This window comes from Semicossyphus pulcher, unplaced genomic scaffold, assembly GCF_022749685.1.
Source record: "Semicossyphus pulcher isolate SPU_LCO1_2020_fin unplaced genomic scaffold, fSemPul1.0.p SCAF_22, whole genome shotgun sequence".
NCBI lineage: Eukaryota > Metazoa > Chordata > Actinopteri > Labriformes > Labridae > Semicossyphus > Semicossyphus pulcher.
In genome coordinates this window covers 8,376,576-8,398,084 of record NW_027211696.1, presented here as the reverse complement: position 1 = coordinate 8,398,084, position 21,509 = coordinate 8,376,576, and the positions used below count along the sequence as shown (strand labels likewise).

General features: G+C 43.9%; 1 protein-coding gene across 1 annotated transcript in view; it reads right to left on the bottom strand.

Annotated features, from left to right (window-relative positions):
• LOC138602092 (WD repeat-containing protein 70) overlaps positions 1-21,001 on the bottom strand; it is a 45,442-nt gene extending 24,441 nt beyond the window's left edge. Inside the window, exons 1-10 of the mRNA XM_069673482.1 lie at positions 20,968-21,001; positions 19,986-20,045; positions 19,785-19,868; positions 19,608-19,701; positions 19,285-19,486; positions 18,517-18,576; positions 17,908-18,041; positions 14,875-15,028; positions 10,394-10,470; positions 4,587-4,761 (exon numbers count right to left, since the gene is read on the bottom strand). Coding sequence (XP_069529583.1) covers positions 4,587-4,761; positions 10,394-10,470; positions 14,875-15,028; positions 17,908-18,041; positions 18,517-18,576; positions 19,285-19,486; positions 19,608-19,701; positions 19,785-19,868; positions 19,986-20,045; positions 20,968-20,992 — 1,065 coding nt within the window. The 5' untranslated portion in view covers positions 20,993-21,001. The remainder of the gene's footprint in view (positions 1-4,586; positions 4,762-10,393; positions 10,471-14,874; positions 15,029-17,907; positions 18,042-18,516; positions 18,577-19,284; positions 19,487-19,607; positions 19,702-19,784; positions 19,869-19,985; positions 20,046-20,967) is intronic.
• Between the last annotated feature and the right edge of the window lie 508 nt (positions 21,002-21,509).

Genomic DNA, 21,509 nt, shown 5'->3' with positions numbered 1-21,509 from the left:
GCTGCTCTGATCTTTCATGGAAATCAACAAGTGTTGATGGTGAAGCCGCGTGCATGTGTGAGAGGATCACACTCTTCCTGGTCTGCAGTGGTCTGGACCTACCAAAAGCTGTCCAAAGAATGAAAACCGGTGAACCAGCGACAGGGTCATGGGCAGCCAAGGCAAACACAAGAGCTACTGTAGCGGTCTAGTGGTCAAGTCCATGCCTCGACGGGTCAGGGCTGTTTGCACAGCAAAAGGAGGACCTACTCAAGATTAGGCAGGTGGTCATAATGTATTGGCTGATCGGTGTTACATCATAGGATAAAGAGTTTTAGTCATCGGACGTCTGGAAACAGAGAAAAAAGCTGAGCTAAAGTTAGTGGGAGCTCAGCTTGAAGTCCCCAAAGCCCTGACAAGGAGCGATTTAATTACTGGTTCCATTTGCTTTGGAGTGACACGACCGATGAGGATACCTTGGTTCTCTGTAAAAACTTTGTCACGATAAACATTGAAGGAATTGTAACCCAAAAACAAGCTGGCAGCAGCTCAGCTCCCCGCCCCCTCCTGACATCCTGCGCCTGCCACAGGGCATTGGGAAAAAATGATTTTAAAATAGCTTTTAAGTTTTTTTCAGTATTTTTACCGCTGTTCATTACTGGGTCTGTTTCATTTTGGACCCCTGGATAATTCAGCTCTCTGTAATAAAACCCCAGGAACTGATGGATCTTTTTCAGACTTGTTTGCAAAGCTACGCCTGTATGTGTACAATGACACAGCTAAAAAAGTGCAGAGATTCAACTCAAGAGTCAACTTGGGGTCTTTTGGACTGACGATTCAAATCCAATGAAAAGCACCTCTTGAAGGTCATGCAGTGACTATTTAGCCCACATGTAGAAAGGGTTGATAGAGGGAAGATCAAGCTGTGTGGCAGTAGAAGAAATCATGCAGCACGCAGATGTTTACGATCAGATTGTGGAAGTGGTCCAAAGCTTCCATAAAGACATGTCCATAAAGAGCGCCGTGTACGCACTCGAGGGGGTATTTAAATCGTAGAAGTTTTCTAAACATTTTCATGGGACTTTAAGAAGCTCGTCTTTGATTGTCTGTTCTAAACTTCCTCCGCTCAATCTTTTACGACCCACAGGGTAACTACTTTACAGTGATACTGTGCAGAGTCACATTACTGTGTTGAGGGTCCTATTGGGCCAGTAACGCCCAACAGTAAATTATGTGCTGGCCAGTCGATTTATGCTGGTGACAAAACATGTGTGTAACTGGAATAAGAACACAATGTTTAGTGGGGACAAGGGAGCCTGGAACACGATGGGCTTAAGGCAACAGTCAGGGAAGACTTCTTGCATTGAGTCATAACGCTGGCAGATGCAGAAGGCAAGAGGAAGTCTGCCATGTCATCTCGTGATAACACTCCCCAACGGAGGAGTTCATCAAAACTACCTCTTTCGGGGTCCCGCTTTGATGTCTGCAAACATCTACGTCCACCATGACGTCATAACATTCCCCAGGTCTCTGTGGTAATGTTTTTGAACGAAGGCCCGCACCCCTCAATGCACAAAGATTCACAGAGTGCACATTACCTGGCAACCATTTAAATGCAGTCTTGTAATCCTGGCACCGACCCCTCTGGTCAGAGAAGGAGTGCGCAATCACTCTCTGTGGCAGTCCGCTCAAAGAGACCTCCTTGACTCCCATTGTAGGATCAATCAGCTCGTGTCAGGGTTCAAGAGCACCGTGTGTCATCCTCAATAGCTTCTCTTCAGACTGAGCTCCAGATCAAGGTCATGTACTTGATTGATCGTGATTGATCCTCCTGCATATTCTGGCCATGAGTAATAGTGGCGATACAACGGGAGATAGGCCTCCTTCGAGAGGGGGGAGGGAGGGAGGGAGCAGCAATAAAAGCATCGGGAAGTCGCCTCCTTTTTAGGCTTGTGGCTGAATTTGAGTCAGCAGCACAGGTTGATGATTAGGTCAGAGGTCACCGGCAAAATTCTCGAGCCATTCAGACGGGACAGGCTCCAGTGGTCAGGCTCAGACATGACTATTGTAAGCTGCTATGTGGCGCAAGGTAAATATTTAGTTTGGTGAAAGAGGGGTAATAAATTTTCCCTCCAAGTCTGCTGCTGTGAGCAGTTTAGGGATGGGGTGATTGTTGAGTGGAGGAGAAGTGGGAGTCCATACATACGGTACACAAAAGCTCTGACAATAAGAGAGCAGAAAACAAACCCTCCGTCTAACTACATTTTTTGTTTGTCCGGCGATTATGAAGTTGGGAGTAATTATCGCGTAGCCTACTTCTCATTTGACTAATCTGGATAAGCCCCTCTGTCCAATCAAGCTGTTCCAACTCACTAACTACAGCTTAATTGTCACTCTCACTATGCTCATATGAAATAACAGAGCGTTCGACCTCGTCCACATATAGGGTCGGACAGATAAAAGGATATGAAGCGGAACGGAAGAATTAGAGTAGAAATACGCCAAAACATTGCAGGCAGAAAAACAAGTCGGAAGTTTCGCGCTTGTGTTTGGCAATATCTGTGTGCAGTTTTATTAATAACAGTCTTAAAATGTGGGTTTATAGTGTTTTAGGACTCCCAAATGAGTAACCATAACATATTTCTCACACCTTGGAAAGTGTGTTTGCAAAAGAGCTAGCCATTATGTAAGACAATACCAAACTGGACTGATGCCTGACATATGTCCTCTTTGCAAGAACAGAATTATGAGTGCTGCAGGTCTCCTTAGCCCCCATCTCTCACCTTTCTTTTCTTCCTCTTCCCATCTGTGTGTGAACAAGTAAGTGTGTGGTAAGCTGCCAAACATGCTTTGTCAGGAAACAACTGTATTTTCTGCCCATAAACTAACCAGAGATGCATTATTGTGACATGAAGAAGAGAGAAAAATGAGTAAAAGGATCGGCACTGGTTACCCATCAGGGATAAGACATTTGAGACCCAGAACATCGACCGGATAAAGGATGGAGGAGACGCATTCTCCAACCCTGAATGGAAGTCATTTCGATCCACAGCGACGATTCGTCAAATAACTCAAGTGAAAACAGCCGAAGAAGAGTGCGCAAGAGCGAGTAGAGCAAAGCTACTGAGGAGCCAAGATCAACAATTACCTCAACAACGTGAATCTCGAAGAATGGAATGAACACTTTGATCACCTAATTACATAATTAACTAATAGTGGAAAATGTAAAGAGGGTAATTGTGATTTGGCCCCCCGGTAAAATTCATGGAACTCTTCTCAATCATCACGCGTTAATTCAGTTATATAATCGGCTATTTTGAGCCACACTCACGGCGAGGCTTTAGGTATGGCAATTTCAGTCAGACAGTTTGTCCAGCACTTTCGTCCACAGCAAAATACAGTGGACCAAACCAAATACACGTAACGGCATTCCCATCAGCCTAAGCTGTACTAGTGTGTGTGAACCACAGGCTGTATATAATGAGTGAAGAGAGCTGCCGAATAAAAGGAAGGCCCATTCGGAAGTGCCTTGAACCTGGCAAGCAGGGGGGCATCTTTAGCCTTTTTCCCACTGGGCAAAAAGCCCGCTAACACCTGCTAACACACGGCTTTTCTGCTTAATGGGAAAGGCTGCAATCGGCATTCAGGCCCAGGTCAAATTACTCTGCACCCGGGTAATTATTGCCTCGGCTCTGATCGGCATTGATGGGAACACAAAACCCGTGTCCACACGCTAATCTCCGCCCCCTTTCCGGGGCCATGCTATGCTCCGTCTGTAATTTCTGCGACTCCTCGTCATCTCAGCTACAAATTCCATGCATCTCAGTCCGAGCAGCGCTCGAACATCGCTCCAAATTTGATGAACAGACTGAATGAGTAAAAGATACAATAAAGACCTAACACCGTAACATCTTTTCATGCGTTTGTGATGTCAGACGGTGACACAGCAGAAAAGAGACCAAAAGGAGTATACTTCACTGGCAATGGGAAAAGAGACAATCGGCATCGCTACGCGGGTCTTCCAGTGTCGGAAAGACCTGTGTCAACACTCTAATTTCAGAGGTATACGTCTACTTCAGCCCACAGTTATTTTAATTTACGAAAGTATGGTCCTGTTTAGAGTAAAATAGAGAGTTAAGAAGGGTATGCTTTGGGGTGTGGCTATCTATAGCTAACAGTCTATGGTAGAAGAATTATAGCCAAGTCATTGTTAGCATGCAGATGTTAGCATTGAGCTCAAAGCACCACTGTGTCTGTAAGTAAAGCCTCACAGAGCCTCTGATATGGCTGCAGAATTCAGATGGAATGAAAGCTCTCTGGCCCGTTCTCACTAAATGGACCTGGTTAATGTGAGAACAGGGTCAACACTGCTCAGACAGGCTATTTAATAATATTCTAAACTCCTCCACGTTTGGTCAAATGCATTTAAAAGGCAGGAATTTTGAATTCTGGTCAGTGTTAGTGACGTGTTAAACTCTGACCTCTCTGCCCTGTGACCGGATGACCTGAGGCTCATGACTCTGCACCCGAGGCCAAAACAAAACAGACATCCTCTGTTTACAACCCTCTCCGCATCGGTTGGTATGCGTGTGTTTTTTAGGACTCACGCTTAGGTTTCTGTCCCAGATCTGGATGGTGCCGTCCTGGCAGCCCGCAGCGATGAGCTTCCCATCTCGGCTGTAGGTGCAGCACGTGGGGATGACCTTCTTCCCCTGGAAGGAGCGCGGCTTGAACACTGACTTGTGTTTCTTCTCGGATTGCAGGTCCCATGTGCGCACGGTGCTGCAGACGGACAGAGAATGGAATTAATCATCAGCACAGCGTCACGACTGAGCCATAAAATATCTATCCTTCAAAACATAGTAAGTCATCAACACCTCCGACTCTGTAATAAATCAGAATCGTATTGAGATACAGTGTGCCCGAGCCGCCCGTGAACATAAGGGTTACACAGCAATGTGTTGCAGGGTGAGGGGTTAGCTAACGACAGAACAGTAGATCAGTCTGACAGGCATGTGTGAAGCTTTCATGAAACACATGAAGCAGGCTGGACAGACAGAACTTTGAATATCAAGGTAGCGCAGAGTAGATAATAATCTGAGAACACACAACAGGTTGTTTAGCTTAAAACAAGGTGGAACATTTCACCTTTGACCCTGCTGGCATGGCTGGCTGTCTACAGGATGTCCAAGCGAGGGATGATGCACGCAACTTCAACCTGACTGATCTTTTCTTTGTGTATAAGTGAGGATAGAGGGATATAAAATAAAGACAAAAATGATGACAAAGAGGAGAAGCTAAGAGTGACCTCATGAGCCTCACACTCCACATCTATTTATTGAACTTCCTGACTGCACACAAGCATGTTTAGCGAGCCTCTCGCACGCCCACACAGACGCTAATGCCAGACAGAGTGTGTCCAAATGTGTCTGTGACCCGCTGCTTGCTTTAGTGAGCATCACGACCTTTTGGGTCACGAGGTCAGCAGAGGAGTATAAACACGCAGGCGGAGCTGCTACTCAGCGCCAGGCGAGGATTCCTCCTAACCGGCTACAAAGTCACACACACACACACACACACTCAAGCTCTGTTTGGATAAGTCTAACAGTGCGATACAAATGCCAGCTGAAGACATATGGTTTGAGTAAGAGCTGGCGAGGGTGGAATAAAACGCTGCTTGATGCATAGTTGCGTTTAAATCCACATAAACCAAAGCTGCTAATAAATCAAAAAATCTCCTGCTGTTAAAAAAAAGATGCAAGGATGTTTTCCTGGTACAACCTAAAGAGCTACTGCTGTGTTTACACGAGCAAGTTTGTGTGAGAGTGAATGAGAAAGAGTGATCGCCACGGACGACATGACAAATTGGTCCACCTGCTGCCTCACACAGACATCTCTGTTGTGTTTACAGAAGACTGTAGGCGTCTGTCAGGCCAATAAAGACAACATAACCTTTCGCGTAGCACACAAAACCTGGAATGCTATTTATCATTAGGGCTCTTTCCAAAACATGGCGGTGCTGGCTGTCAAAGGGGGGCGGGAGCGGAGAGGCTGGAGCCCACCAGTGTCGAGGACTGGGATGACGACTGCAGGGTGAGACGCAGTGCAGGTAACTGATCCGATTTGTGGCACTGGAGAGTTTTTAATTAAGTGTATAAAACTTTGTCCCACCAGTAGAGGAAGAGAGATCAAAAGAAGTCTTATTAGACGTTAATTTCCTATCGTAGTTTGAAACATCAGGGGCAGACTTTGTCCTCTCAGAGGAGGTGGTTGTTTTAGGAAAGTTATAGCAATGAAGGAGTATGAGATGTCAAAATATTCACAACCGTTCCTCCTTCCCGCAACCCTGTTTTCCCTTCAATCAGCAGCCTACTTTTCCTGCACAAACGCTTCAAAGGCAGCGGGGTGAATGCAATAAAATGAGACCCATACATCCTCAGTCATGCGTGTGCACTTTACGAGGTAGCACTGTCGTTCACACATCAACTGCGGAGTGACAACCTGGCCCCAGATTTTATCTATGCATCGGGTTATAGGCCTGGTGGGGGCGATGGTTGCGTGGATCACTTTTCCCAGATGATGAGATAAGAATAGAGAAAGGATAAGAGAGGCGTGCGTCCTCTATGAGGTTGGTCGAATTCCGGTTATGAGGACGGGTTTTGTTGCCCGATGGCCGGTTGACTGACTAACTGGGGCCTCTGTTATGAGAAAGACGGATTAGGAGGGGAAGACGCTCCATTTTGCATCCCAGCTAAGGAAGATAAAGCGGGGAAATGACAGAGGGGTTTGGGAGGAGGCATGCACACACAGGCACTCAAGCAAGAAGGCAAGAAGAAGAAAGACTGGTCTAAGTAAAGATGAACTGTGGGTACAGTAAGATGCTGATTCAAGCAGATGCACAACATTATTAATGTGGCTTAAGCAGCAATGGCACTGATGAAAGCCTCTGCATTTGTAATACTACAGACTGGGTGTCTGTGGCGACTTTTGCAGAGAAAAAAATCACAAGTGGCGCCCAGTTAGTGACGCGTTTTCCATCACCCAGCAGTGGTGGGTCTGCCAGAGAGGGTAGGCGGAGTTAAGCGGCTGCTTTTCCGGTCTCTGCGAGTGTTACGAGTAAACAGTAATCTACTACGGCTGAACAAACAAAGAAAAGATCGATGACTACAGATACAACTTCAAAAATAAGTGAAAATCCAAAGAAAAAGAAACAAACTGGACGCTCAGATGAAGGCAAACAGTCTAAAGAGGAAAGCGACCGTCAGCCAAGAAAATCAACAGTTACAACCGGAGCCAACTGTGGACGTCACACATACGACACTGTTTGGATTCCTGGGAAGTGTGCTCCCGCAATTACTGTTTATCGACATAAGTGCGGCCAAAGAGAACGAAACTGAGATCTTCGAGATTCTAACTTTAAAGCAGGTGAGACGACACTCAAGCTCGACGAGACAGCTCTTCAGATTTAATCAAACAATCTGGTTGATAAGCCGGCTCCGCATATGGACGTGGTCTCTAATTTAGTTCAGTAAGAAAAGCAACAAACACGGTACTCACACACCGAAGAACTAAAGGCTCCTGACAGTCAAAAATTCAGCCGGGGCTGTAGATTGAACAAGAAGGATGAATGCACTCTTTACAGGTATGGTATGTGCGTTCTCGGGCAGGTTATGGAACGCTTGCAGTGTAAGGCGAGGAACGACGAGATGGACTGTGGATGAACCCGATGTGTTAAAACTGTGTGAATCGCCCCAACATGTCCGCACACATCATCCTCAGTCTTTGTCTATGTTCTGCTGGCAGGTCACGCTTATGGCGTTACACCTTGAGCATATGGCCGGTTGAATTGAAATATAAATGACCTACTTATTTGAGATAATGTAGGCAAAGGTGCTGCGTACCTGCTGCAAGAATAACCTCATCTACTTTGTGTGACTTTGAGTTCTGTGGACCCTCTCCAATGCTAATTCCCTAATAAGACGATAAAGACAAATTGTTTACTCCTCAGCGGTAAGGGGACCTTCCATGTCGTCCTCTGGGTCTCCTTCCTCACAGCCACACATCCACATCCAGCTGCAGCCCTGACATCAGGCCAGCACAAAGGGAATCCCTGGCATTCAAACCTCCTGGAAACATTCCTCAAATTGTGTGTATTTGTGTGCGTGTGTACACATGCGCGAGTGTGTCCCAGAGCTCGACAGAAGTAACATGTGGTCCCAATTAGAAAGTCGCCGTTCGTCCTATCCTCGTCTCCGCTGGCTGAAATTTCAGTCGCAAAAAGAACATAACATGAATTTTTTATCGGTCTCCCGGGGCGATATAAAACGACGCGGAGTAAAACCGAGAATCCGCAATGTCATGTCCGTGACGCCTTTGTTATGCAAAGCTTTCCACAGAGTTAGTTATAGTTGAGCAGCTCTGCAGCATGTGGTGCAGTTTGTTTAAACAGAACTTATTGAAGAAACTACTGTTTAGGATTTTGTCTGTTAACAGAGGCTGCAGCTCGCAAAAGTCTCCGCCATATTTTTAGATTAATTCAAATTCGGTCGTGCCAAAGAAAGACTTCCAGCGGGAGGAGAGCGTTCGCAAAGCGCATTCACTGTCCAAGAAATAAATCTGTGGTTTCGAGCAGGTGCTCGGTCTTTCAGCAGAGATTTAGTTAAAATGGCTCAGCGCTTAAAACGGATTTCGACCCGTTGGATCAAAAATAAATGATGTCGGAAAACATTTGTGCAGATTTACAGTCGGATAACTCTCTCTGAAACACCAACAATATGCTTTCCCGAGCGGCCCAGTTCTGCTGAAGCCTCATTCAACCCACAGCGTGCGAGGACAATCGCCACCACCCCGCTGCTGCTTTATTACGCCTCATCAGAACTTCCATTTCATCCACTTCCTCCACGGGAAAAAAGCCTGGGTCAATGAAATCATTCAAGGAACCGGGAGGGAGTTTTTATGAATGAGATTCCACACAACTAAAGAGGGACCTTAAATAAGGAGCGGGGTGGTCCAGTGATCATGCTTAATAAGCCTTTCAAATAAACGCGACAAAGAGCTCCTAACTAGGGCGACGCAGGAAGAAAGAGCAAGGTGTGGTCTGACGCTAAAGAAGATACACTCAGTAGCAGACACCCGCTGGTGCTGTCGGCCAACTGCTGGTCAAAGAGGCCCACTGGCTACAGTCTGGCTTCTGCAGGCTCCCATTGTTGTTCAAAGCGCGGCGCCGAAGTGGTGGAAACAGCGTGAAGAAACATTGTTTTCCTCCGAGCATTGCGGATGGAGGCATTGACCACACAACTGAATCCAAACTCATTTTGCAAGAAGAATAACGAGCAGTTTAGCCAATAAAATGATTCACATAGACGTTTTATCCTTTCGTGTTCTCATAAATTGTTCCGGGGAGAGTTCCAAAGAGGAGGCTGCGTTTTCCGGGTATGATCCAAAACCTCTTCATATCTGGACGGATCAGCAAACGCCTGGTTGCCTTTCGTCTAGCCGTGATAGGCAACGGTTAAAAAACAAGGACTGAACTAATGTGATCTTTATGTTTAAACCCTGGTGGCTTCATTCTGTTTGCAAGGGCGGACTGAGAAGGAATGAGTTTGACACTACAAATGTGAGATGTGACACGGGCCTGGTCGGACTTCTTTCACCTGTAAATCACTACAGCCGGCCCCTCCCTCTCTTTCCTCTCGTCGTCGCCGCCTCTTTCATCTCTCAGGTTGCCCTGCTGGCCGTGAACCCTCCTCCACACGCAGCTGCTCCGCCTGTGAATGGTTCCCTGTGCGCAGCTCTCCTCCGCCGTTCTCCTGCGAGCTGGCCAGGGGCAACACCCAGCGCTTAACGTGCCAGGGGAGGATTTCCAGAGCCTCAGCGAGAGCTAAATAAACCGGCCTCCACATCTGGGAGAGCAGCAACACTGGTAAACACTGGGGCTGCGGCCTGCCCACAAAGCTAGGCCCTTGTTTCCACTTAATGATGATAGCTCCGGGTTTCTGCCCTGCTGCCTGTCACACTCACTTAGACTCATCGCTGTGGTCTCACTCACAAATATTCACTCGCACCTTTAAGCAGGGCAAAGGGTTACAGTTTTAGGCAAACCTGCTAAAGCTTTGATATCAGAAGCAGCAAGAATGTAAATGTGTGTTTGCGTGTCGTCTTGTTATCTCCAGCAGTGTGGCTGCAGTCCAAATCACTGCATGCAAATAAAGGGCTGTACTTGGAGTGCATCCAATATGAAATGTGCCAGCTGTGAGGCCAAGCTACCCTTTCAGAGGCAAAATCTGGACTGGAGGACTCCCTGCTGGTGAATGAGCTCATAAGACCAATGAAACATTTTGGTTATTGCAAACACAAGTTGGCTGCAAAGTAAGGTGAATGAAAGTTGGATGGTTAACGCTTAAGTCAAACTCACCCGTCATTGGAGCAGGTCATGAACTCTTCTTTTATCTTGGGATGCCAGCAGCCGGAATTCAGCATCGCTGTGTGGCCCTGAAAAGAGCAGGAAGTAAAAATTAACACATTTTTAACAGGCACTAAAATGTGTTGCCGAGCAGATTTTGTGGCTCACTTTGTGTGCAGCAAACACCTGTGAATCATGCGTTTCCCTGCGAGTACCATCGACTTTCTGGGCTGCCATTTTCCCCGCAAATGCTTTCAAACTCATTTGGAGTTTAGAGACTGGTTAGTAAGAGCTGGTGGAAACATTAAAGGGGAAATGTTTCCAAGAGGAACCAATCAGATGAATTTATGAGCACGAATTAAGCGATCCTTCTAAACAGGAATTATGTGCAAAGACAGCTGGTGTTCCTCGTTGTTAAATATGGAGCCAAACTGCTGCTCAAAAGGTCACAAGTTAAATATTTCAGCGGTGCTATCAAGTTTTTGTGCATTATCAGAGCTGCAGAGAGGCTCATCTACCAGGCACACGAAGGTTCCCAGAAGGCACCGATTATGTTGCTCAATCTGAATGAACTTTAAAAGACGCATCCTTGAGGACGGGACCTTTTCACCTTTAATTCGGTGATATTGTAACCTTGACTTTTAACCTTCCTCGACATAGGCCTGGCCTTTAAACCGAGCGAGTGAACGGGCCGTGACACTGCCTCAAACAGCGAGGGTAACTTTGAGACATTTCCTCTGCTGGGGTAGCCCTGTGGAGAATTACTCATAACAAATGACTTCAAAGTGGAATATCCCAGAGAGAGGCCTCCCCCCGCTGCCAGGTCAGAGAGGGAACATTTTAGTGAGCTGCAAAGAGGCTTCAGACATGACATACCGCTATTTGACAGGATGCTCTAGAAAGCAGAGCCTTGCATAAGCAGAAGTTGACCAAACGACATTGGTATGCGTGCATCAGGAAGAGAGGCCTACTTGTTCAGTCATTACTTTAAACACACCACTCTTATAATCAATAAGTTATTTTTTGGGGTCTTGCCGTTTAACGACTAAAACAGGACCGGTAACAAATTGCTAAGTAGTTAAGTTTTATGGTAAAATACACACACTCACTCCACTGTAGGATGAGGTTCAAGCTCAAATGGGCTGTGAATGACTGCCTCCCTGCTCTGTGCAATAACATCCAAATAAACAGAAGCATCCATCACAAGCGCTTCATGATTAGGGTAAAGGAGCCGCTACCTCCCTAAACAAATCTGATTCCACTTCCAAGAAAGTTTAGGACAACAAATGGGCAATACATAGAAACAGACTGATACTAAAAGATTGAAATTAAATAAAGCATTCTGCAGAGGTTTCAGTATTTGTTTAAGCTTAAAGAGGGGGTATTATGCAGTTTTACATTTTAAGACATATATATAAAGTTACAATGTTTGATGTTCATACTAAACGTGGATGAAGTTTCAAATCTGTCGAGTAATCCCCAGGCTTCTCAGCTCAGTCTGCAGGCTGCTGTGAACGCCAGGTTTCACACAGTTTTTTCTACACGGCAGGCTTCAGAGAGCTGGCCAATCAGAAGAAAGTGGGCTTGTAGGGGCGGGGTTTCTTAAAGGGACAGAGCTGACCGAGTCGTTTCAGGCAGAGGCTGTATGAGGGCCTGCACAGAGCACCAGTGTGAGAAAAATGTCACCAATTACCATAAATTCTAAAATAGTGGGCGGGGCCTTTATTTACCTCAGCTGTAGAAGGTACCAGGCTTCTATATGAAGCAGGCTTATGTTAGGTCATAGTTTAGTATGAGGTCTCTTCTATGATCTGCTCTAAGCTAGATCTAAAATTCAACTTGAGATAAATTCCCTGATGCCGTGTCACAAAACCCGTTCAGCATTCAGATTTCCCGACTTCCTCGAATGCATCAGATCGATCCGACCTCCTTTCAACAAACGAGCATTGTAAAAGTAGTTTTCTTCTCCTCTGGAGGACAGACCTGACGAAGCTTCATTTTTACTTCTGATAAATCTGCATCATGATGTTGACATTTCGGCAAAGGTAAGACCCTAAAGACCTAAAACAGTACACGAACACTTTGATCCACAACAACTAAGTGTTGATTTATTACAAGTAACATGATTGTATGATTTTTGGCCCGTATTTTTAAATAAAAAGAAAAGACAAAATAAATCACTCATTTAGAAATACATTCAGAAATTATTTGACCTTTTTTTTTTTCCTTTTTCCCCGGCCTGTGTTTGGGGCATGCCTTTATTTGTTCTTACCGACCACGCCCCCGGCTATTTATAGAAAGCCGGCTTTTATTTGACTAGCGGCTGTTATTTGAGAATTTACGGTATGCTAAGGTACTCCACAGGTATCACAGAGCGAAATATGAAGCTTGAAATTAGCATAACCCCTTAAGTGCTGAAAGGATCAGTCGGTCAGTCTGTCTATATCGATAGTGATTATATAATTAAATATAATTTATATACGAAACAAAAACAACGTTTTCAGCTTCTTACATGTGAGGATTTGCTTCTCTTATTTCTCTCTCTTGGATTTTGAGCAATAAATGGATACAACATCCAATTTCAATATTTAGAAATATTGGAAACAGAGTTTTTTTTTTACTATGATCCCAGATTTAACAGAACAACTATTATACCAAAACATCAGATATCATGCCATCTAATCAAACACATATTGAGGCCTCTCAGTGGAAAATCTCTCCGCTCACAGTAGGAGGTACGTTACTGTCTGTCATCAGGGACAGAAGAGAAGCAAGGACTTCATTATCACATGAGACACAGCTAATCGAGTGGGACGTCGTCAGCGGGCCAAAACGCTTTTCCATTGAACCAAGCTCTCCCATCAGCTCCAGATGGGGCCGAGCTGGACAAGAACGTAGGACATCCAGGAAAACACTACTCGCAATCAATGGGCCTTCACTTGTTCAAGTGATTCATATGGGTGGTATAAACCATGTCTAAATGCAGCGCAGCTGCCACAGATGGTTAGTGACCACCAATAGAGCTTTTTAAACACAGCAAAACCCAAACATGGGCGCTTAATTAGGATCCTCCTTTGTAGATGCAGGTACAAGCAAGAGATGAACCACGACGGTCCTGAAAGCATGTGGTGTTCCTCTCCCTCTGAGACCGCCTCTGGCCGCTCACACAGCACACATTATCCTCACATACAAAAACAGACCAGCTCATGGCCGCACCTTGCTGCCATTATGGGTTGGCAGGATTTACCCTCAAAGCAAAGCATCCAGGCTGTGTTTACATTTCTTAGAAACGCTGCTGTTGTTTTACACTGAAAAACATGAACATCTTGAAAGCAGCTACAATCGATATTTTTAGAAACTTTTCAAATGTCAACCTGAAAAAAATGTAACAGTGTGACAGGGGACAGTCGCAGAATACTGTCACCTGAATCTGCAGCTCTCCTCAGCTTCACAGAGCTATTTAACAAGTTTGGCTTAGTTTTAGGGATGCACGATATTATTGGCACGTTATCGGTATCGGCCGATATTGGCTTAAAAATGAATCGGCCCACACGCCGATATCAGCCGATCTAATTAACCGATAAAATAATGGGCTGCTGCATACTCGATTAAATGCCCGACCTCGGCGCAATGTCCCCGGCGCGAAGAAGACCTGCGCGGCACAGCGTGATGACGTCACGTGTGTCTACCTGCAGCATGAGAGAGTTAGAAGCCAAAATGTCCGTGGTGTGGAAGTTTTTCAAAGTGTCCGAAATAGAAAGCAAAACTGCTATTTGCAATGACTGCTCAGCTTCGGTGATGCGAGGAGGAGCCAAGGCAAAGTCTTTCAACACTACAAACTTGATTAACCATCTCAAGACCCGTCACCCCGACCGTTGTAACAAATGTGATAAGAGTATCACCATTATACTGTACGCTAATTCCAGTACAGAAGAGAGTTGATGATCTCTGCAATTAGGTGTGCGGGAAAAAAATATCGGTATCGGTAATCGGCTAAATGAGTTGTAAAATATCGGCATATCGGATATCGGCAAAAAATCCAATATCGTGCATCCCTACTTAGTTTAGCTTATCGCTCTCATAGCATCGTTTTTGGCCACAGCAGGCAGCTGTATTCAGACAGAGCTCTAAAAGCACACTGTATACTCCCTACTCATGCCTTAACAGTACCCAAGCACAATAAGCAACTAGATAGTGAATTTCTTTAAGAAGAGAAACAGACTAACTTCTCTCTCTCGCATGGTTTTTCTGTACAATGGTGGATCATAACTTACATGTCTGGTGCTCCTACTTATTCTTTTTCTCCAATAACTGAATCTGACTAAATTGTTGGTTTGTTTACGACTTGTTTGATCGTCTGACTGCTTGTGTTTATTGCCCCGTCACATTTTTCCTCTGTGTTGCCAGATCTCAGTTATTATTTTGGTTAGCTCACTGTAATCAGAAGCAGCTGAAACGACAGCCAAACAAAGTCTACTCGAGAACCGCTTTACCTTTGTGTTGGCCATATCCACAATGTACTGGTCTCCCTTCACACACTCCATGACGTTGAAGCCATCACGGTCTAACACCTTTGCCTGAGCGTTCCCAGAAACCACCAGGATGACATCACCGGTGATGCTGTACTGCAGGGTCTTGATCTGGTGGCTGAAGGGAAAAACACGCACACACACACACAAGGGTGAGATCTAAGATGAAAAATAAGACACTTTTAAGTTGCAGCTCTGTGGTGCTGACGAGTTCTGATAAGTGTCCTGGTCAGCCATCTGCGAGCTGTGATTGTACGAGACATCTGCACCAAAACTTTGTTACACAAGATGCGTATGATATTTCAAAGGTTTCAGGCCAAACACAAACAATAGATACATGTAGCTATAGGAACCAAACAAGACAACATCTGAGGTGCATCTGATGAGTGGTGTCTCTTTGATCTCTGACACGCAACAGACACGAAGAGAACATAATGAGAACTGGAAATGAAACATATTACATTAGAAGACACACGACACATAATGGAACACATTTAAGGAAAATAAACATGACAATAATCTATCACAGACTTTTACGATGAGAAATATAATATGGTATCCACAATAAAGAAAATAACTGTAAACATATTTAGTGTTTTTTTAATTTCACTCACATGCAATTGAAAAGACACACCGCTACCTGGACCACTTTAGTAGAGTGAGATTGGCAAGTGAGATAAATATCAAACTTAGCAGGGCGCAGATGGTGCACCAGCTGTATTCCTAAAATTAAATTGAGGCTACCACCACAGGGCCTGTGCCCGATAAGGGGCGTCTTTTTTGTCATTGTTTTCAATGAGAGGGACGCTTTTTGCGCGCTGCCTTTGCGTTGCAGAGCGCCTCGCCTTTTTGAGGAAACGCTCCAAGCAGGGTTGCCAGGTCTGTGTGACAAAACCAGCCCAATGGCCAATCAAAACCAGCCCGATACTAGAACTCTCAATGTACCCCTGTCAAACCATATACACTGCTTTTAAAGTCTAACAGTATTGCTATCATTGCCAAATGCATTATAAAATACACAGATTAATTAAACTCAGACGGTCATAGAGGTTGGTGAGAGGAGGATACTATCAAAACTGGCATCCATCATGGACCACTCCTCTCACCCCCTGCAAACTCGGTTATACAGTACCAACAAAAAGCTTCTGTATTATCTCCAGCCACACGTCCTATCCATTCTTTGATGGAGTTTTCACTTTACCAGTCCCTTGTGTATTTCTTCCCGTGTTTTTCCCCACTTACCAGGCGTCATGTTTCTCCCCGGCCGGAGTTGCTAGCTTGAATTGTCCGGCGTGTTAACGGATTCCGCTGCAGGTGTCACTGCTGACAATAGCTGGCTAGCTGACTGCACACAGTGCACCGAACAGATGCGGACTGTGTGCTGTTTAAGTTCGCTAACTGTGTCAGGCAAAGTAGAGTGTGTGGGTTTGTTATGTGGGCATGCATGTCCCATGTCCATTGTGTGTAGTGCTGAATGATCTGGAGTCCGTTTGGTAGGATTTGGGTATAAATAAATTATTTAATCTAAAATAATACTAATAATTAAGGATTTCTATTTATAGATAGCCTATAATTCATGTAATTTGCATGCAAAACAGGTCTACCCAACCAGCGGACAAAAGTTTCCACCCGCAGCAACACTTAAAAAGTAGCCCAATTCAGCGGGAAAAGCGCGGACCTGGCAACCCTGGCTCCAAGCGCCTCCAATTGAAAAAACTCAAAGCAGAAAAGCGCCCAACGCCATGGCTGTTTTTTGTCATTGTCCAATTGGACGAAAGGAGAGGTGGGCCTTCTGTCAGTTTACAATATAACGGTTAGGTTTATGACAGCTAATGATTCAGTGGTTGCCTTAACAACAGTAGAAAAAACATGTGCCGCGAGCTGCTCTTTTTTTTAACCGTAGGATTCAACAAAAAAGGCGGTGCGCCCTGTCTGATCGGGCCGAAGCGTCTGTTTTAAATTGCTCTGTATGTTTAATATTTGCTTTTATCAAAGGAAATTTTACAAAGAAAACATAAAAACTACTGAAACAGCAGCTCGAGACCTGGAAAGTGTTCCCTCGAAAAAACATAGCATTAGCTTCTCCTTCGCCTTTGTTGTTGACAAAGTTCATATCGCAGGTCCCGCCCCTTCTTGATTTTGATTGGTTGGTGAGGGAGGAGTGACATTGACGAGCGCAGCGGTGTTCCAAAAGTTGGACTATTTTCAACTGAGAGCAATTTCTAACTGACGCTTGTCTGTTGTCATGCTAAAGGACCTTTTATTGATTTACACACACGATGTCAAATTTAAATAAAGTTTAAAAAATACATTAAAAAAATCAACTAAGAGAGCTGTGAGCAACAAAAACAGCTGACTCAGAGAGCTCTGAAAACGCTTAACTGCATTGGTTTTGTATAGAAGAAAGGCGCTGCAAGTGCAAAAAAAAAGGTCGTTAGTGGACACAGGACGGGCTTTGGCATTGTCAGAGACTCACTACACTGCTCCAAATGCTCATTTTCCTCAATGTTTTAGTTTGAATGAGCTCATAAGTTTCCTTTTTGGGTCAGGAGAAAAGAACAGTTGAGCTCAACAGCACAGCTTTCTATATAAAACCCAGCTTGTCAGTAAACCAAACAGGCTACTACATTGCATTGTAATCAAATTAAATGTAGCGTATAATTCTAATAATAAGGGGAAGCCTGCTCAAGTGCAGCCCACTAGTTTCCAAAAGCAAAGAAGAATTTGATCTTTGATGACGGCCTCAGTGAAAGACAGAATAAACACACAAACAGCCACAGATCTCAACCATCTGCTTCTGAATGGCTCATTTTGAATGTAACAGGAGGATGTCTAAGAGTTAGGCAGAGTTTAAATGACGCTCGACAAATGTGTGTGTGTGTTTGTGTATCTGTGTACACTTTTGCACATGGAAAAGCAGCGAGTGTTCTGGATGCTTGCATGAAAGTAATTAGCCACATGTTAAGCAAATGTGTTGTTATTCCACGTTGGACTCACCACTCACAGGGCTGCAGGGATCTGAAGGCCTGCAGAGCCTGGTCCATCCCGGCAAAATCCCAGAACCGGACGTCGAAATCATACCCGCCGGTTACCAGGCGGGCTCCAGAGGGGTCTAAACCGAGAGCTGACACCTGAGGAGACAATAACTTCTTACTTTAACTAAAAAAGGACAATCTAATAATGTGGCGCTGCTCGAAATGTTTGACAGTGTAGTCATACTTCCTCTTCTGAAGGCGGCCAAAATAAAAAAAAGCCAAATATTTAAAGTTTGCTTTTGTTTATTGATGAAATTATTGAAATGTAAACTGTTTTAAAACTGCAATCAGCACTGGATCTGGATACCAGACTGAAGAAAGAGAAATCAAAATAAAATGTGCGCCTTTTCTCGCTGCTACAAAACGTCAAGGACGACAGACGTCCTGCTGCTCGTATAGTTTTAAAACCTCGGCTGAAAATCCAAACACTGATGCTGATCTCCAGATGTTTCGGTGTTCGCATACTGTAAATACAATATGGTGTCAATTACGAGCCACTTATGATGAATATAGACCTTCTTCTCTCTAACACAAAATACATTTCCATAGAGGCACAAGGAGAAGTGCTTACCGTCCTAGTGCCGTGCTGCAGAGTGATTTCATGGGTGTCTGGAATCTTCTTCACTGGATTCTATGGCGGAAAGTTAAGATGAACATAAGGAAACAGTGTGTAGCATTTCATTCCAAGATTCAATTACACATGACATTTCGACTTGAATATGCTGCTTGACTTATCAGGCTGGAATCAGCGATCAGAGATGCAAATGACTGACTGGGAGCAGTGAAAGGTTGGCAGTAAAAGATAAGAATCGGAGCTCTATCACTGATAACCTTTGAGATTTAATCCCTACATGACAGTGTCGATACTTTTAACATGTATCACCACACTTTTTACTGATACTGTACTATTTAATTCGCCTAAGAGAAAACACCTTAATTACTGTTAAGTAACACAATCATAGCTGTCTCATTCAGTACAGAAAACACTAACCACTTTATATTTTCTCATGCTGCCATCTAGTGGTGAAACCCAGAACCTGCCCCACAACACAGAGCAAACAGGTGCCTTTATAAAAGCCTTTTCCACACCAGACATTTTGGCATGTCACAGCAGAAAAAGCACAGGTGTGAATAAAACAGATGGCTGTATTCCAAATAGCTGCTTGATTCAGGGTGCTATTATTGTGCATTCTGGATCACTATCAGACTCAATGAATAAAACGAGGCTAACATTATTATTATTATTTATAACACCTGTGCTCTTCCTGTTGGGACAAGTCAAAATGTATGCCCTGAAAAAGGGAAGACAAATAAATATATTTGGTATATTTAGACTTACATCATCATCATCATCATCTTGCTCCTCCTCGTCATCGTCATCGTCATCACTGTGAGCCGTGCCTGCAGGTGGATGAGGCTGTCTCACACCCTCATTATCATCGCCCTGGGCTGTGAATTGAGGAGGCAGTGGAGGCCCAATTAGCTCTGAGTCTGAGTCTGAGTCCGAGTCTGAACCACTGTCACTACTGCTCTCCTGTTTTCTAGAAAGAGAAAAAAAAGTCTTATTAGTCGAAGCATATTTGATGCTTGAACAACAGAACTGTAACTATACTCTGAGTCAGTGGCAGCCTGACTGAACTGTAATATAGCATCCCTAGTTACCTGGAAGAAGCAGCTGCGGCTTTGTCTCTCTGAGTGGGGAGTGGTGGTTTGACTGGTTTGGAGCTCTCCCCTTCGTCGTCCATCTGACGCTCATCTGACAGAAGTGACATTTGTGGTTTAGTTAAACACACCCTGGTGCCATGACTACGAAACAGCTCAACATGTTGGTAAACCTACCTAATGTGCGCTGACTCCTCTCGATGGCTGTTCTACGGGTCTGTTCAAAAATGGCATCCAAGTCAAATGTGCGGGCCTTCTTACCTGAAGGGAACAAAGGCAGCTTGGTTGAACAATAACACATTTCATGTTGTCAGTTTATCATAAATGAATAAAATAAGCATGTGATTCTGTTAATCATTCTTGTTGGACGGTACATACCAAACCCAGAGAATCCCATGACTGATGCCATGTCTCCATCACCACTCATCTTGCCCGATTCTGCAAAAAGAGACAAGCGAATTGTTTATAATTGTGTTTATCATAGAATGGACTATCATGTTTATTCACACTTTTCACATGAATGCACAAAAAATACAAGATGCAACTCTTCTGGTTGTTTTGTGTTTTTGTTAGTTAAGCAGTTTCAAGGACAGGCAACCTTTCAGTAAAAATAATTAGCATAAAGTTGTGCCAAGCATGACAAAGACATAAATGGTAGTCTATAATGTACGCTAAGGAAATGACAAGTAAGTAAGTGAAATAAAATGTATTCATGGAGCACTTTTCACAGAAATAAGTCACAAAGTGCTGTACAAGAACATAACAAAACATAGAGCCAGATGAATAAAATCGCTAGACCATATGTAGAGGGGGCTCTATTATTGTAGCTAATGCAGTAAAAGGCTCCAAGTTTACTTTACACCCATGCTTGGCGCACACACACAATTTAAAAACGTCATACTTACGCTCGAAAAACTACCGCTCTAAAAACATTTAACTTCGTCGAGTTTATGCAGAATAGCTCAGAATATATTATTTTAAAATCATGTCACAATGTTAAAATATGGTCACTTAACTGTTAGCTAAAAATGTCATTTCAGCTTGAATGAGGGAAAAAAAAAGTTCTAACAATGACAGCATCAATTATTTCTTGTTAAAAGCCAACTTTCCCGTACGATTAAAGCTGAGACTATTTAAAGTTAAATAGCTTTTGAACACACACCAAGGCAGAGAAAATGAGCTAACACTTAAGCTAACAACAACAGCACAGGCGCTTGTTTCTTTTCACGCACGGGCTTAACTAAGCTAGCTGATAAGGTTTTAAAAAATGGAAACACAGTCCGATATTATACACATGTATGTAATTCGTGTAAAATGAAAATATAAAACGTTAAAAGGCGTGAAAGCATAAAGTTGCTACCTTCTTCCACTTTATTGGGATCCATGTTTTCAAATACGAAATGTGCCTTTGACCTCCGGAAGTGCTTCCTCCTTCTTCTTCTTCTGTCGCTGTAGTGGCGGCACAGCTGATGCAGGGCGCTCCAAGTGTATACATAAGTGCATCACTGTCGCACAGTTTTAGCTTCATTACTGATTGGTTGAGTTAATGAAAAGCGATAAAAAAAAAGTTTACCTTTACTACGGTATCATTCCTTTAGGTGTAGGTACGTGTTATTTATTCCAATTGACTGTATTTAAAGATCTCTGTACAGTCTATGATTTTCATGATCCAAAGACTGGAAACTGTGTCAATACTGGAAAGATAGTAACATTTTTAAATAAATGGCATTAGTTAACTAGTTGAACGCTGAAAAGAAAACACACACACACACACACACACAATATACAAACAAGAATGTCAACAATCAGAAGAAGGAAACAGCTTTTAATTGCTTTAATCAGATGTTTAATAGTCGTAAAAGTCAAGTCTATACAAAAATAAATTATAAATGTAGAAAACTA